Below are 17,826 nucleotides of genomic sequence, written 5' to 3'. Positions count from 1 at the left end.
ATTGTAAAAGAGGGCAGCATCCTACTTTGAGGCAACTTTGGTGAATCCAGCGGGGTTTACTTCACAGTAAACATGTTAGCATTGCACTGTACATCTCATGTGTGCACAATTTGGATTTGTCACTTTTAAAGTATTTTCAAAGGGACTTATCTTTCCTGTCATGAGCCCTGATGAACATAATTATTTGTGCATGCAGAGATACTGTCTTCTGTAACCAGATGACTTTGTACAATAAAGACATTAGTCTCTGTTGCTACCCTCTTCTTTTATGTCATAATTTGAGCCCAGATTATTTTTTCTGCAGAAAACAATACAAACTACTCTTCTGTTAAACATAAAGGCTGCACGCATTAAGCAGACTGACAGACAGGACAGATTGACTCCACAGGAAATTGAATACTAAGAGTCGTCGTGACCTGTAGAGATGGCACCTATGGTTAGAAGCATTTACTGGATAAAAATTTGCCAGCAAGAGAATACTAAGTGTTCTGAACACATTTACAAGCAAAACACACCTCGCATGCGGCAAAACGGCACATTTCTTTTCAGTAACTACATACTGTAATAGTTATTAATGCTAACATTGTCTGATATGTAATATTTGTTTATGCTGAAAAAATCTCAGTACACTCGTCACGTAAAAATTAGTACACAGGAGCTAGGTACTAATGGTGGGAAAATGTGGAAGTCTTGGTTGTGGAAGGAATCATATAACTATTGACAAGTTTTCGCTTTGTGTTGCTTATAATGTTTCTCCTTAACAGCTATATGTCCCAAAAGATTTGGGAAGAGAGGAAAATATAATCAAAATCTCCATCATTAAAACCATTAGTCTAAATAGATTATCAAAAAGGAGGGGCTCTTTATTCCATTCCAATTCATGAATAATCTAATTCAAATAATCCCTGAGTTTGCACAGGGAGCTTGAAACAAGATTGCAGACTCTTCTTTTTTCATATAAAGAGCCATAATGGGTTCCAAAAGGAAGTGGCTAAACTGGATTGTCTTAATTAAAGGGAAAGGGGCTGTTGTGTTATGGATGAAGCAGTAACTTTCTTTAATTTTTCCCCTCCACAGTGTTATTATTTGAACAATCCAACACACTTCCCTGCTGGCCCCCACCCTGCATGTGAACTAATGGCAAAAATATAGAATAAGAGAAGAATGGAATATCTAGCCATCCTCAGTATATCTTAAAATGGTTCCCCCTTTTTTCCTGATCTTTTTGGTGTTTTTGTTTTTGCTTTTGCTTTTAGAAACCATTGCAACAGCAGAGGTTTGGGGGGCCTTTTAAAAAGCTTTCATTTTCTCTCATTTTAACCACATAATAGGGAGAAAATTAGAGCACTGCACTTACTAGACCAAGCTCAGGAAAGGGGAACTTGTCTTGTATTTTGAACCCATAGGTCTATTTTCTATAATGTTCAGCAGTGAATCACTCTTAAGTGCTTGCCCATTCATGAGTATATGTTTTTTGTGGCAAAGGTTACCAGATTGCAGGAGTACTCATCTCAGGAGGGCCTCATAATTCACTGTCACCTTATTTTGACACTAAAGAAGGAAATGTGTATGAAGCAAAGGGAATAATGGAGAAAAATGTATTAACAGTGTAACAAATATAAAAGGAAAAGCAAGGACCAGAACAATAATAACAATGCTAGAAAAGTACAACTTTTACCTTATAAGAGGAGGCTGGCCTATCCGTTAATGCTCTTCACTGGATCCCTGAAAACAACGGACTTGGACTTAGTGGGATTTGGGAGAGGTATACAGTGACTCACCAAAAAGATGTGCAGAATGTATCATTGCTTGAAAACAGATGCAGAAACAGTTGTCTTTCTGTAAGAAGACTTGACTATTCAAAGAGATTGCTAAGGCAATTGCAGGCTTTATCACACCAGGCTCTTCTCCTGCTAAAATAGCATTGTTTCTAAAACACTATGCAGTCATGATACCTATCTTTCCTTTTGCACCAGGAACCTTTCCAAGATCACAACCTTTGAGCTAAAAACCTATGACAAAGAGATTTCCCACTCAGTGGGAGACTGTCCACTTCCCCCAAGACATTATCCACACCTCTTTTCTTAGTTTGGCACACACAAATGATTCTGCCCCACAAAAATATACAGTTCTCCCTGCTGATTCGTGGGGGATCCGTTCTGGATCTCCCCGGCAAATCAGAAAAAGTGCATGTACTCAAATCCTCATTGATTATACTGTAATGGCTCCTGTGTTTGCGCCATTTTGTCCCTCCTGGCTTGCCGTCTGTGAAGGATTAAAACTGCGGACGCCAAGTCCGCGAATGGGGAGGGACAAGTGTAAACAATACAAATACTTTTTTTTCTCTCTTTGTGGAGGAGAGCTTCCTGATTCCTGATTCAGTCAAACTAAATCAGCTGCTGGCTTTCATCTGCCAGTGATTAATCAAACCTGAAGTTGTAAGCAACAAGAAGAGATAGAAGAGAACAGAAATAAATGTTTTTTTAAAATTAAAAAACTGTAAGACTCTTTTCGACCCAAAAAATCTGGGTTGACTTATCCATGGGTCAATGTAACTATTCTACCTTAACTTCTCAAAAAAGGAACCATCCCCTTCTCTGAGTAGATTGATGAAAGGTAAGAGCTTAGTCCATCCCAGGAAAACCTAAAAGAAGCACCAACCCCCTTGACTGCCTCTACCACAAGAGTGTTTCTGGGCTTTTTCAATGCCTGGGTGGAGAAAAAATGGTGTTCTTTGGTTTTTTGTGGGTTTTTCAGGCTATGTGGCCATGTGCTAGAAGAGTTTCTTCCTGACGTTTCATCAGCATCTGTGGCTGGCATTTTCAGAGAAGATGTTCTTTGGCACTGTTTCCTTTTGCTTTGTCAATTTACATTCTGTTATAAGCCCTTAGTTTGACACTTGGCGTATACATCAGTTATATCAAAATCATTTGGGCCCCAAAATCTACCCTCAACTTATACATGAGGTTGACTTATATTTGAATATATACGGTACATTACCAGAAGTGTGTGTGTGTGTGTGTGTGGTGGCATCACTAGGGTTGGTGTCTCCCGGTGTGGTAACTCATGGTGTCACCCCCATTGACCTCCTCCCATACCTACACCATACAGAATCTTTAGTAATGTTTTTTGTACTAATATTACCCATAAATTGTAATTCTCATATATTGCTGCATGTAACAGCAATAGTTGTGACATAAGCAACAAATAAAATTTAAAGTACAGTTGGACCTTGGTATCTGCAAGGGATCCTTCCCAGACCTCCCTATATACAGATTCCAAGAAATGTGGGAACTCAAGTCCTATTGTCACTAATGGTGGTGCAATGTGCATGTGCCCACTAGCACAGTTGTGTGCATGCGTCATCATTGCCGACAATGAGGCTTGCCATCTACAGATGGTTAAATGCATGGATGGCAAGCCTGTGGATAAGGACGCCCCACTGTAAGCCTTTAAATTACAATATCATACACCCAGACTAAATTTATTTACATGTACATAGTTTCATGTGGTTAAGGTAAAAATTTGGTAAGATGTGACATTTTTAAAGAAAATTTAAATAGGAATTAAAAATATTTTATTTATTTTTTAACTTAAAACCTGGGGCATCTCCTTCTTCCTCCCACTGAGTCTTGCCCCACTCACACCATGTCTTCTGCATTTTAAAGGGATTCAGGCAAACACCACAGCCATATACTGCTAAAAGGCAGATGTTTGGGGAGCAGTGGTGTCACCTGCCCATAGGATGTCACCTGGTGCTACCTGCATCCTCTGTATCCCCTAGAGAAATTCCATTTTGTATATGTGTGTGTGTGTATATATATATATATATATATGAGAGAAAGAGAGAGACCCGTGGCTGGAAAAGGAGGTGGGGTGGGCACAATTTTGCCTTCTTGGTTTCTCTGACAAGCATCAGTTGGTGGCGGGGGGAGTCATTTGCCAATAGATTTTTTTACAGCAGAAAAAAAAGTTTAAATTTCTCAGTTACTTCACCAATTGGAAGGAAATCAGACATCAGAAGGATTGCCAGACCCAGAAAAATCTAGTGGAGTGAAAACAAACATCCACCCAAAGGGAAGGTATTTTTACCATACATCAAAGGAGTCACAGACAGAATAGGGAAACTGGTGAGGAAAGACAACCTCCAAATGGTTTACAAACCGACCAAGAAAATCCAGCAAATGCTATGCTCAGCCAAGGACAAGAGAGACCATCTCATGGCTACAGGAGTTTACCGCATAGCATGCAGCTGCAGACAAATCTACACAGGGACCACCAAACGCAGTGTTCAAACACGAATCAAGGAACTTGAGAGACACTGCAGACTGGGCCAGCCAGAAAAATCAGCAGTAGCAGAACGTGTTATAAACCATCCTGGACATAAAATGCTATTTGAAAACACTGAAATTTTGGACCATGCCAACAGCTTCAGGTCAGAAAGCACAGGGAAGCCACTGAAATCCACAAACACCAAGACAACTTCAACAGGAAAGAAGAAACCCTTAGAGTTAGCAAAGTCTGGCTACCAGTCCTGAAAAACACTACATTCAAGACCGAGGAAAATGCAGATGAAAACCACCAAGGATCAGGGTTTTTCCAGCAAACAATGGTCACTAATTAAGCAGACACAAATCCTCCTTGCATATCCTCCTTGCCATTCAACAACAGTACAATACACAGATTAACATGGAATTTCCTCCAGACCCAGGGTTGCCATAAAGTCACACAGTGTGTGTGTGTGTATGTGTGTGTATATATAATATATCCAGCTCTCTTCCATGCCAGCATTCTCTGAAGATGCCAGCCACAGATGCTGGCGAAACATCAGAAATAAATTCTTCTAGAACATGGATACATAGCTCAGAAAACCCACCAAAAATATGAAATTTCCATGCCTTTCCCTTCTCACCTGATCACAGGACACCTAAGCCACACCTAATGACCACCTCTGACCATCTCAAATTGGTGTTAAAATGTAATTGAACTTTTACGCTGGAAATTGTAGCGGAAAAGGAGATCATTAATGGATTTGCTGTATTAATAATAATAATAATACATTTTCAAAATGGTCTTTTACTGGGAGAACAACAGAAGAGGAATGACACCATGTGATAACTCCCATCCAAAGTCTCTATTATCCTGCTTTAACTCTGATTTTCCTGCCTTGGGTGACAAAGCCCTGTACTATTCATATTGGTGAAGGCGGAATGTCCAGAACTGGTGAGATACATGGTCACACTGCATTCCAGTGCAATGATTGGAAAGGAAACATGTTTATTTTTGCTCAGGCGTTCCCAGTAGGAAAGTCATCCCGATTACTGGGACCCCGATTCTAAAGCGAACCAAGTTTTTATAGCACTTTGAACAAAGGAAAATACAATTTATATTTCATGGGTTACCTTTGAATTAAACATCACATTCATTGGATGTTCAAACCTTATGTCTCTATCCCTCCTGGGTAAAACTATTATCTATATATTTTCTCTTACTGTTTCCAACTGTCCTGTATTATTTCATTTTGTTTTGGATAATAATTTAAGTCTGGAGCCATTCCAGAATTGTTTACGTTCCAGAACAGAGGATTTGACATGACCTAGGATAACAACCCTTTGCTCTCAATACATTTCAGCACTATAACTTCTGAGCATATTAAAATTCTCAATTTTAACCAATCTATTTCACTATCACTCATAATCCCAAATCTATTCTGATTTTCCCTCAATAGATTTTGTGTGTGTTAAAAAAAAAAAGGGGGGGGGGAGGGAGACAGAAGCATTGGCAAAATGGGGAAGGGGTTCAGATGAAACACATCATCTGGAACCCTAAAAAATTATGTGATTGTGAGGCAGGGTGACTGCATCATAAAAGCCTTGCCTGGAAACTCCCATCACATGCTTACATGAAAACAAGTTCCATAACAATTTATATGGGAAAAGAAATAATTCTCCCATTATATGGTCAACTATAATAGAGGCCAGGCCCAATGGAGCTGGCCCTGCCCAGGGCCCTTTCACTGCCTCCCAGGCTGGATGGAGACAGATGCCAGGGAGGGAGGGCGGGAGGGAGAGCTCTGCTTCTTAGAAGGCACTTGGAAGGCAGAGAATCCACAGGACATGCTGCCACTCAGACAGGATCCCATGAACATAAATGAACTTCAGTCATCCCTCCATATTTGTGGCTTTGATGATTGTGGATTTGATTATTCACATATTTGATTAATATGTTCCCTCTAGGAATATCTAGGTCCTCCAGTGCAACTCTATGGTCAACTTTAACTAAAAGTTGCAGAAAGACCTAGAGATCCCTAGAGGGAACACTCCACTGGGCCTTTGTAGCTCTTCCGGCAGAACTCTATGGTCAGTGTCTGTTGGACATTGACCACAGAGTTGCCCTGGAGGACCTAGAGATTCCTAGAGAGGTGTCCTCTCAGGTAATAACATGGCGTTTTTGTTATTTGCGGCTGGGGGTCTTGTGGCATTGGGCCAAGTTTATATGGAAAAAGGAATTAATTCTCGCATTATATGCTCAGCTATGAGGGCCCATGACTCAGACAGATCCCATGAACATGAACTGGTTGGCTTGTGACAGGCGGGCGGGGAGTGGGCGGAGCCTATACTTGCCCCGTGGCACGCTGGGAAATGTAGTCCCACAAACAGACTGTTGAACCCGGAAGGAAGCCGAAATAACAAGACTTGACTTTAGCATTTATAACTATTATTATTATTCCTCCAGAAGAAGGGGGGCGGGAATATTTGATATCCACAGCCGGCTATGGACGGACACTCTGAGCCTTGTATACACCCCGCCCCACATTTTCTACCTCTCTCTCTGTGTGTGCGCATGCGCGGCCTAATCTTATATTATCTTCTTCCGTTGCCGCCGGTGATCCTCGCTTCCGCGCTTGCGCGTTGGGTCAGGCGATGCTGAGCTGTCTCTGGCGGTGGGGCTCGCCTTCGCCTTTTGCTTTCTAGGGAACCCCCCCCCCCCCGCCGCCCCCGTTTTCGTGAAGGAGCCGCTCATTAACAAAGCGCCGGGGCCGAGGAGGGTGAAGTTGTCAGGGAGGAGAAGGAGCAGAAGAGCCTCAGCGACAGGTCTGTGTGCGCGTGACGGCGGAGAGCCCCAGCCGCTTCCTCCTCGTGCAGCAGAGTGGCGCGAGCACAGGGAAGAGGGACGAACGTTGGGTTCGTCTCTAGTTGCGACCGTTGTGGCGCGTGCCAGGAGGGAAGGAGGGAGATTCGGAGCGGGAGCCGCCCCGCCCCCTCCTGCTCCCCTCCACAGTGCTGCGCACGCGCAGTCGCAGTCGCGCGCCGGGCGTTTCCCCTCGCGCGCGCCCTTGTGTTCAGTTCTTCTTCTTCCCCCAAAAGCGACAGCTGTTGAGTCAGTGGCTTCTCTGGGTTGGCTCCCTTGTTGTTGCTGGCCTCCCAGGCCTTTCCCATTTATGCCGTTATTGCCAAAGCCCCCCCCCCCCAGGCTGAGGAGTGGGCTTGCCCCAAAGAGGACACCATGTAAGTTTGATATGATCATTTATTTGTCCTGGGCCCAGTGCTATTCAACATCTTTTACATGACCTGGATGACAAGAATTGGGAGCACACTAATCAAATTTGCAGATGACACCAAATTAGGGGGAAAGCTAATACCCCAGAGGACAGGATCAGATCAAAATGACTGAATAGACTAGAAAGCTGGGCCAAGCTAACAAAAGAAATTCAACAAGAGAAAATGTAAGGTATTGCACTTAGGGCGGAAAAATAAAATGCACAGATATAGGATGGGTGACACCTGGCTGAATGAAACTATGTGTGAAAGGGATCTAGGAGTCCAAGTAGACCACAGTTGAACATGAGTGAACAGTGTGATGCGGCAGCTAAAAGGCCAATGCATATTTTAGGCGGCATCAATAAGTATAGTGTCTACATCCAGTGTAGTATAGTGGACCCTTGTTATACGTTGGGGTTTGGTTCCAAGATCCACTGTGGATAACATAATCCATAGATGCTCAAGTCCCATTAAATATAATGACATAGCAAAATGGTGTCCCCTATAAAAAGAAAATCAAGGTTTGGTATTTGAAATTTATACTTTTTTGGAACATTTTCAAAACGTGGATGCTTGAATCCATGTATAAAAAATCCATGTATAAGGAGGGCGGGCTGTAATAGTGCCACTGTATTCTGCTCTGGTCAGGCCCCACCTAGAATATTGTGTCCAGTTCTGGGCACCAATATTTAAAAAGGACATTGAGAAACTGGAGCGTGTCCAAAGGAGGGTGACTAAAATGGTGAAAGGTCTGGAAACCTTGCCCTATGAGGAATGACTCAGGGAGCTGGGGATGTTTAGCCTGGAGAAAAGAAGGTTAAGAGGTGATATGATCGCCCTGTTTAAATATTTGAAAGGATGTCATATTGAGGAGGGAGCAAGCTTGTTTTCTGCTGCTCCAGAGAACAGGACCCAGAACAATGGATGCAAGCTACAGGAAAAGAGATTCCACCTCAACATTAGGAGGAACTTCCTGACAGTAAGGGCTGTTTGACAGTGGAACAAACTCCCTTGGAGGGTAATAGAGTCTTTTTCCTTGGAGGTCTTTAAACAGAGGCTGGATGGTCATCTGTCAGGAAGGCTTTGATTGTGATTTCCTGCATGGCAGGGGGTTGGACCGGATGGCCCTTGTGGTCTCTTCCAACTCTATGATTCCTCCATAAAAGAACTGGTATCATGTCCCACTCTGTGTACTTGAGTCAGAGGACATGGTGCTCCCTCCATACAATGCTATTATATCAATCCATAACTTAAATTCCACAGAATTAACACAATAAGGACTCGTAATATACCCTCTAATGCCTGGTTGAAAAAATCCAGATGGTCACACGCACACACACACCATGATGATGTTGTTCTGTGCCTTTGAGCCATTTACGACTTATCACAGAGTTTTCTTGGCAAAGTTTCCTCAGAGGGGGTTTGCCATGACCTTTTCCAGAGGCTGAGGCAGTGTGGCTTGCCCAGGGTCACCCTGCGCACGCGTGTGTGTGTAGTTGTTGTATGCCTTCACATGATTTCTGACTTATGGCGACCCTATCATATGATTTTCTTGGTACAGTTTCCTCAAAGGAGGTTTGCCTCCCTTTGAGGCTCAGAGGGCGTGACTTGCCCAAGGTTGCCCACTGGATTTCCCATGGCCGAGCCAGGATTCGAACCTTAGTTTCCAGTGCCGCAGTCCATAGTTGTTAAGACTTGGATTCAAACTGCACCACATTGGTTTTGCTGGTGGTTGTTATTGTTGTGTGCCTTCAAATCTTTTCCAACTTATGGCAACCCTAAGGCAAACCTGTACTTCACTGTTGGTTCACTTTGACTGCTCTGGCTGTCTCCTCCTGTGGAATTATGGGATTTGTAGTTTAGTGAGGCCAAAGAGCTCTGGCTGGGAATTCTAAATGCCCCTCCCTAAACTGCAAATCCCAGAATGCAAAAAGGAGGAGGCAGCCAGAGCAGGAAAAGCAGAATAGCAGTGCTATAACAGTGTAGTTAGAGAGCCAGAGTGGTGTAATGGTTTGAGTAGTGGACTGTGACACTGGAGATCAGAATTTGAATCCTGGCTCTACTGTGGAAACCCACTGGGTGACTCTGGGCAAGTCACACTCTCTCAGCCTCAAGAAGAGGAAATGGCAAACGACCTCTGAACACATCTTGCCAAGCAAACCACAGGATACCTTCACCTTAGGGTCAGAAACGACTTGAAGGCACATAACAACAACAGTGTAGTGCAGTTGAGCTGCATCTGCACTACAACTGCACTACAGAAATAATGCAGCTTGACACTGATTTAGCTGCTGTGGCTCCATGTTATGGAATCGTGGGATTTGTAGTTTTGTGAAACAATTTGGCCTTCTCTACCAGAGATCTGTGGTGCCACAGTAAACTACAAACTCCAGGATTTCATACCATGGAGCCATGGCAGTTACAGGGGTTTGAAACTACATTAATTCTGCAGTGCAGATGTAGCCTAGGTGTATTTTATTTTATAGTTTGCTCTATGCAAGTAGGTATCATGCTTAATGGTATCTCCAGGGACTGCCCCTCCTAATATCACCAGGGTCCACCTCAAAGGGGTCAGTCTCTAAGTCTCGGATATTGTCCCTAAAATATTCTTGATCTGGCAACTGTGGGGGTTCCGGAATGGATCCCCCGCGTAAGCCAAGGGTGCACTGTGTGTTACAATGAAGCAGTTAGATATATGAAACTCGTATGGATAATCTGTATTAAATTGACTACAGTACTTAGTCTGAAAGTGACTAAAAGTCATTCTTCTGTTGATCTTTATAGAAATGAATGAGCCATAGACAAAGACTTTGTGATACACAAAGATTTCAAATTTATAGCATAAGGTATTTATTAATTGGAGTCTACTTCATCAGGTGTAGCATTGTGCATTTGATAATGTGGGCTCTATTCTGTGAAAGTTTCTTTGTCTGATCTCATCGAAAAATAAATGTATGTCCCATTGATGTCAGTAGATGCAGACTTGTCCAACTGCGTAAGACTGACATACAAATGTGGGAGTTATCTCTTCTTGAATGAAACTAAGGCGGTGTACAGACCGCCCCTTTGGGGTGGCCTGCACCCGTCCCTTTCCCTGATGGATCGGGGCCTCAGCTGCCACAGCGGCAGCCCTGAGGCCCCGATCCGCCGCTTTTCCAGGCTGCAGGGAAGCGGCAAAAGGCCGCTTCCCTGCGGCCTGGAAAGGGGTGTCCTTGGGGCTTCATACCCCAAGGACACCCCGACAGCGGTGGGGAAAGGGAGAAAGGGGCCACTCAGCCCCTTTCTCCTTTGTGTTGCTGCCACAGCTGTGTAAAGGCTGCGCCAGCGACACGAACAAAGGAAGGAGCTCTGTTTTGGAGCTCCTTCCGGCGCTACTGAAAGGGCGCCACAGGCACCCTTCAGAGGTGCCAAGACATCACATCCACGCCGCTCCGTTTGGAGGCGGCGCAGCTGTGACATCATAATGGTGGCGCCCATGTAGAAAGGGTGCCACCATTACAACGTACTAGGGTTGCGGGGCGTCTGGAAAGGATGCCCCAAGGCAACCCTACTACGTGTGTGTGCAGGCCGCGCAAAGCACCGGTCTGTACAGCACCTTAGACTCGCATCTGAAAAATAAAAATGCAGTAATATGTAGCATTTATCCAAGTACATGTGGCAGCTTGTTGTGGCCTTTTATGGCACGATTGGGAAACGTGAAAGAAATATGTTTTAGTGAATGTTATTAGTTTCTGCTATTAAACCACCCAACAACCGCACTAACAAGGAAGACTTGGCTTTTTTCTCAAAACTGCTTGAAATTCTATCATTCTTTTATTGTGAAGTCAAAGGCTTTCATGGCCAGCATCCATAGTTTTTGTGGGGTTTTTGGGCTATGTGGCCATGATCTAGAAGAGTTTATTCCTGATGTTTCGCCAGCATCTATGGCTGGCATCTTCAGAGAATGCTGACATGGAAGAAGGGTTCTTTGAAGATGCCAGCCAGCTGCAGATGCTGATGAAATGTCAGGAATAAACTCTTCTAGAACTTGGCCGCATAGCCCGAAAAACGAACAAAAAACATTATTTTATTCCTTGCAGTTTTTTCTAACCCTTTAAGAAGCTATTAGATGTTGCATATTGAAACTGCAACTTTAGCATTCATAGTCATATATATATATATATATATATATATATATATATATTACAGAATGATGTAATTGTCATTTTACTGCCTTTCAAACTTAAATTCCATTGTTAATTCCCTTTATATTTTCATCTGTATTTAAAAGGATCAAATTATAACATTTTGAAGCTTTGTATAGTTCTCTGAAAGAGTTTCTGAAGGAGCTTCATTTATCATTAAGTTGTTTCTTGGAGAAGATTTGCCTGGCAGGTACAAACTGTCTTCTGCTTCTACAGTAACATGTACTTTGTACTATACAGAGACAAAGCTGTGTTAGTCTGGAATATCAGTATGCAACAGGATGTTGTAGCACCTTTCGGACTAAATGTGTGAAAAATGTAGCATAAGCTTTCAAGGACTTGGTAGTCGACTTGTGCTACAATTTCTATTGTACTACGGTATACAGTTTACAATTTTTCCTCTCATGAGCTGTATTTAGATTTGTGTTGATATATTAGTCATCAGATATATTTTTGTGCTGCTGAAAACAAATACACTATTTGAGTAGAAGCATGTGTAGTTTAACACTCATTTGTAGCAAAAGTTTTTTAGTCTTACAGTGAATATTGTGATACAGGAATTAGATTTTTGGGATCATGGTTAAAATGAACATTTTAAAGGTGTGATCAAGTTATATACTTCTTATGTTAAGAATTCACGATATATTTCACGTCATTTATGTAGAAATATAATCCCTGTTTTGTTGACAGGATTCTCATCATGTCTGACAAAAGTGAGCTGAAGGCAGAATTGGAGCGTAAGAAACAACGCTTGGCTCAAATTAGAGAAGAGAAGAAGAGAAAAGAGGAAGAAAGAAAGAAAAAGGAAGTAAGAACTTTTAAAATTACATCTCCAGAAGGTTTTCCTCTCAAATGTAATTTCTTTGTAGATACTGTAGCATTTGACAGCTTTTTAATGTCATAGAAGAGCTCCAACAGATAAGGTCATTTACTTTCATAGAATTAGTTTGATGTGAATGTTTGTTGGAAAAGCAAGGAATTGTCCCCAACCTTCCCATTTCTGATTTCTAATCCTGGACTGCATGTATTCATTGTGTGCCTTTGGGGTCATTCACTCTTACTTTTTTGAATGGAGAGATTTGCATCTTCGCACTGATTCAGAATCTGTTAGGTGTTCCTACTATAGTTTTAGACCATTGAATCTCTTTATGACATTTTAACCCTGTTGCCATTTACATTTGCTACCACATTGATTTAAAATGGAGGCGCCTTAATTTTCAGGAATGATGCAGTATGATCCAAATTGATTGAGTAGCATGGTGCAAATTGATGCAGCTCTTAGAAAAAGAACTGCTAAGGGGTCCAGTGCCAAATGCACCGGTTTAAGTGGGCTTTTGGGCACCCCCCTGCAAACTGCATTGTTTGCAGTCAAGGTGAATGTGACTGTCACATAAATAAACTGGTTCCAAACCAGTTTATTTTCATAGTGTGAACAGCCCCTTTGTTTAAAAGGGAGACGACCGCTAATGCTAGCAATCAGTGTCTTGCAACTATGTTAGAACTGAGACTTCGTATATTACTGAATTATAATGGATGGAAATGTTGTTGAAGAGTTAGAAACTCTTCCAAATTTGTTTTAGGAAGAAACTCACCTTCCAAAGAAGCTGAGGCGCTGTACAGATGGATGCCATGGGTCGCCGTCGTTATGTGCGAGGGGTGGCACTTCCAGACACCCCTCACCCCTTGAACGTGACGAGGGTGTCAAAATGGCGGTGCCCTGTACACACGTGCGCCACCATTTTGACGCGACAGACACTTAGCATTCGCATGTCCTGGCGTCACAATCGCACTGCAAGAAGAGCCTGCTTTTTCGGGTTCTTTTTGCTGTGCAAGGGGGCTGTGTGGTTTGTCCACTGCAGCTCCCTCGCGCAGCAAAACAAGGCGCCGGCAGACTGTCCTTTTTGGGCAGTCTGTATCCCGCCTGAGTTAGATTTAATAGGATGAAATGCAATGTGTTGAGTGCTAGGCTGGAAATGTCTGGATCTCGGAGTGCCACTTTCAAATCCTCCAAAAGCCCTGAAAGCTCCACTGTTTCAGTTACCATTTTGTGTGACCAGAAGTGATCTTCATAATTGCTGGTTGCTTTTGGAGGCTTTTGAGCAGATTCACTGTTGTGAGAATAAATGTAAGGAGAAAGTGCCATTCTTCCTCAGAGGAAAGTTGGAGTATAAATGTAATAAAAGAAGGGAATATTTCTGTTTTAACTGATTTTTGATCTTAATGCTCTAAAGTAGCTGAAGATATTGGAGATAAAATTAATATTGCATACCAAAAAATCTCAGTGACCCTCTAGGTGTTGTTGGAATGCAGTTTCCAGTGTTTTTCATCAGTGGTTTTGCTTACGAGGGCTCATGGGAGTTTCAGCAGTTCAACAACATCCTGGAGGCCCGCATGATTTCCACCCCGCCTTAACTGTATAGGACTGACATGCTGGGTTTTCATAATCCATTGTTTGAGTCTTTCCTTATTTCAGTAAATTATGACTAACTTATACATTAGTTCTCTTAAATATGATCTCTCTCTATTTGGGCAGGTATCGCAAAGCAGCACATGATTGAAAACATTAAATATGTCATTGAGAAACTATAATGTATCTCAGCATGACATATTAACTGTGATTACAAAAAAAAAATAGTTGCCTTTTTGCTTTCTGATGGTCCAATTTGATGTAACTAACATTTCCATAAACTCCTGCTAGTGGGAGGTTAATTCTTGAAATCCTGAATGTATTGACTAATCTTTATTTCCTTAATGAAGATTCTGTGACAGAATACAAATGAAACTCTTTAAGTGGTGCTCCTTCTAACATCAATAAATCATTGTGGGGTGGGAGGTAATTGTGAGTGTGAATTTGTCCATTGCTGATCTTAGTACAGTCTTCCCTCCCCATTCGCGGGGGATCCGTCCCGGACCCCCCAGGAATGAGAAAAAATGTGGATAGTTAAGTTGCATTGACTATAATGGCGGCACATTATATTTTGTCACTGTTTTGTCCTTCCTGGCTTGCTGTCCACGGAAACTCAAAATCATGAACAGGAAGTGCGCAAATGGGGAGGGACGATTGTATTGGCATGCTGAAAAGCGTTATCAATGTTGGCTGAAATGTGAAGTTGCTTCATTGGAGTTCATTAGCACATGTGATACTATGTTCACTAGGTTACACTGAAGATAGTTCTTTTACTGAATTAACTGACTGTCCATATTTTGTGATGCTTTAACTCATGCAAGTTGAATACTTTTTATAATGAGATGGATAGTTCTGGATCTCATTCATCCCACTGGGGCTCAGATTGCATCTCTGCACCATAGCGTTGTTAAAAACACACAAGCTCTCATGGATCAAACCAAATGCCATGTAGCTGTCTCCAGTAAGGCCAAAGCAGGATGTGAGGATTATTTCTTTGGGCTATTGTCATCTCTTTTGAGAGGGATGCTGCCTCTTATTCTAGAAGTAGCATAAAATAATTGTGGAATGTTGCTTGATAGCCTTGTATTCCATGAAGTTGTCTAATCTCCATTGAAGTTATTGTCCTTCAGTACATCTTTTTCCAGTAAATTCCATAGTTTGAACTCTGTGAAGAAGTACTTTTTTCTCTCAGCAGTCTCATCATTCAACTTTATAGAATGACACTGGCTTTTAGTTTTACCAGGAATGAACTTTGTTTTTATGGTGTTCTCATCAGTTGAAAAAAACAACAGAATAACTCACAGGTCAATAAAAGCAAGCCAAGCTTACAGTCCAAAAAGATGTAGCACCCCAAAAGATGTGTGTGGGAGGGAAGCAAAAGGAAAGCAACTAAACCCAGGGAGTGCTTTTCAATATTTTAAAGTTCAGGTGGATAAAGGGAATGGTGAATGCCTTATTACAGTGAGGCAAGATCAACTAAAACAAGTAATTGTAAGACCTTTTCTTTAAAAAGTTTCCCCAAATCCAGGATAATCTATTAACTCATTTCTCACCAAGGTATTGGAGTGTGTAGTGGCCTCCCAACTCCAGAAGTTTCTGGATAAGGCAGGTTATCTAGATTCATTAGACAGCTTTGGTCAACTTGATGGATGACCTATACTAGGAATTGGGCAGAGAAAGTGTATCCCTGTTGGACCTCTCAGCAGCCTTCGAGACCATTGAGAATGATGTTGTTCTGGGACTGCCTTGCTGAGATGGGACTTGCAGGCAGTGTTCTGCAGTAGCTCTTTTCCTTTTTGGAAGACCAAGCCCAGAATGTGGTGACAGTAGTAGATCTCTGCTCAACCCCTTGATCATTAGCCTATGGAGCTAGCTCCTCAGGATTCCCTTCTGTTCCCAATATTATTAAATAGTCCTATAAAAATCTTGGGAGAAATTGTCTGAAATTTGAGAGTCCAGATTATATGCCACAGATAAGCGAACTGAATTGCAAATAATATGCTAAAGATATAAAATTCTATTTCTTCTTTTCAACTAAATCAAAGAATCCTGTTTGTCCATTGTCCATAATGAATTGGATGAAAGCTAACAAACTGAAGCTTAATCCTGGCAAGACAGGGTTGTTCATGGTCAAATGGAATTCAGAGCAGAGAATAAGGATTTCCTGTGCTGGCTGTGGTTACACTCCACATGAAGGCACAGGTTCACACCTTGTATATGCTCCTAGATTCCACCTGTGCCTGGATGCATAGGTTATACTGTTATTCAGGAGTGCATCTGCATAATTAAAGCTAGTGTGTTTACTGACTTTGTTGTAGGTGTGTGATATGGTCATAGTGACATATGCCTTGGTTGCATCCCAGTTGAATTACTGTAACACATTGTATGGGGCCGGATGCCATTGAGGAATGTTTAGAAACTTCAGAAGATACAAGGAGTAACAACTGGATTGTTAACCAGGCTGATTACAGGAAGCATATGATTCCCTTGTACAGTCCCTCTAATTATCAGTTCACTTCCAGGAAACAATTCAGGGTTTTAGTTATAAAGCCCCCATGTGGCTTGGGTCCACCTGCCTGAAGTATTATATTTTCCCATATGAGCTGAGATGGTTGGGGGAGGCCCTTTTCATGGTCCTGCCACTCTCACAGAGATGTCTGGTAGAAAATTAAAATGGACCTTTTGATGACTATCTCCAAACACTGAAAATCTCTCACTAGGGAGATCAGATTGGTTCCTTCCTTGCTGTCATTCTTTTAGCAAATGAAACTTCCCATTCCAGTAGAGCTTTCTACTGTAGTCAGTAGAGGCTTTTAATAATGTGCTGGTCTATTGTTTTGATTCTGGCCTTTATAGAATATCAATAATCAATCAATCATTTAAAACATATGCATTAAATGTTTAAGTATATTTAACTATTTTTATCTTTCATTTCTACTTACACTTACTTTAATAATGTAATGTGCCTGGAGTCCCAATATGTAGCAGAAAAGCGGTATGTAAATTAGTAGTAACAGGATGATAATGACAAAGATGATGATGGTGATAACAATATATTTTTTTAAAAGCTGTAATGAAAGCAGACATGATCAGTTTTCTTTTCATGACCAGCTCGAATATGAAATAATTCAAAGAGAGGAGGAACAAAAAATTGCTGGTATCTCAGCCAAACTGGTAGGAGTGGCTGCTTTATGTCTTTTACTCTTTTAATTCTGATGCAACAGCTCCTGAAAGGCAAAGCCAATGAAGTTGGCTTCTCACCAGGGTTGATAACAGCCCTGATGCCTTTAGCAAAGTCCCTTGTATGTTTTAATTGCCCCTTTCTGCACTTTTTCCATCTCTTTAAAATGCTTTCTGAAAAGCTGATACTGTACCAGAATTGTATGTGCATTTAAATGAGATAACATTGGAGCTTTGCATGAAGTTAGTATCATATTGGTGGTGTTGTTTTTGATCTCTTTGCTAATAATCTCTAGCATGAATTTGATAGCTTTATGACCATGGTTTCCAATTGGTTCAGCACCACTTGCCATTGCACTTCATAAACCTGATAAAGTAGGCTATAGTCTAGGAGAGCCCATGCCCCAATCAACTTAAGACATGATTTTCTGGTGTGAATAAAATATTCAAATCTGATTGTTTTGAAATGCGCATTTTAAGGATTTCCCCTTTGACATGATTGTCAAATCGTGTC

General features: G+C 41.8%; 1 protein-coding gene across 4 annotated transcripts in view; it reads left to right on the top strand.

Moving 5' to 3' along the window:
- The first annotated feature begins 6,882 nt into the window (after positions 1-6,882).
- The window catches only part of DYNC1I2 (dynein cytoplasmic 1 intermediate chain 2), a 48,865-nt gene continuing 37,921 nt past the window's right edge, over positions 6,883-17,826 (top strand). For 3 of the 4 annotated variants that reach the window (XM_042469890.1, XM_042469874.1, XM_042469883.1), the window contains exons 1-2: positions 6,884-7,094; positions 12,416-12,533. In XM_042469890.1, coding sequence (XP_042325824.1) covers positions 12,426-12,533 — 108 coding nt within the window. In that variant the 5' untranslated portion in view covers positions 6,884-7,094; positions 12,416-12,425. Of the gene's footprint in view, positions 7,095-12,415; positions 12,534-17,826 lie in introns of all 4 variants that reach the window. The other variant, XM_042469865.1, reaches the window with a different exon arrangement.

The sequence above is a fragment of the Sceloporus undulatus genome, chromosome 1 (genome assembly GCF_019175285.1).
Source record: "Sceloporus undulatus isolate JIND9_A2432 ecotype Alabama chromosome 1, SceUnd_v1.1, whole genome shotgun sequence".
NCBI lineage: Eukaryota > Metazoa > Chordata > Lepidosauria > Squamata > Phrynosomatidae > Sceloporus > Sceloporus undulatus.
Note: the sequence above shows the minus strand (reverse complement) of the source record. Positions and strands in the feature narration are given on the sequence as shown.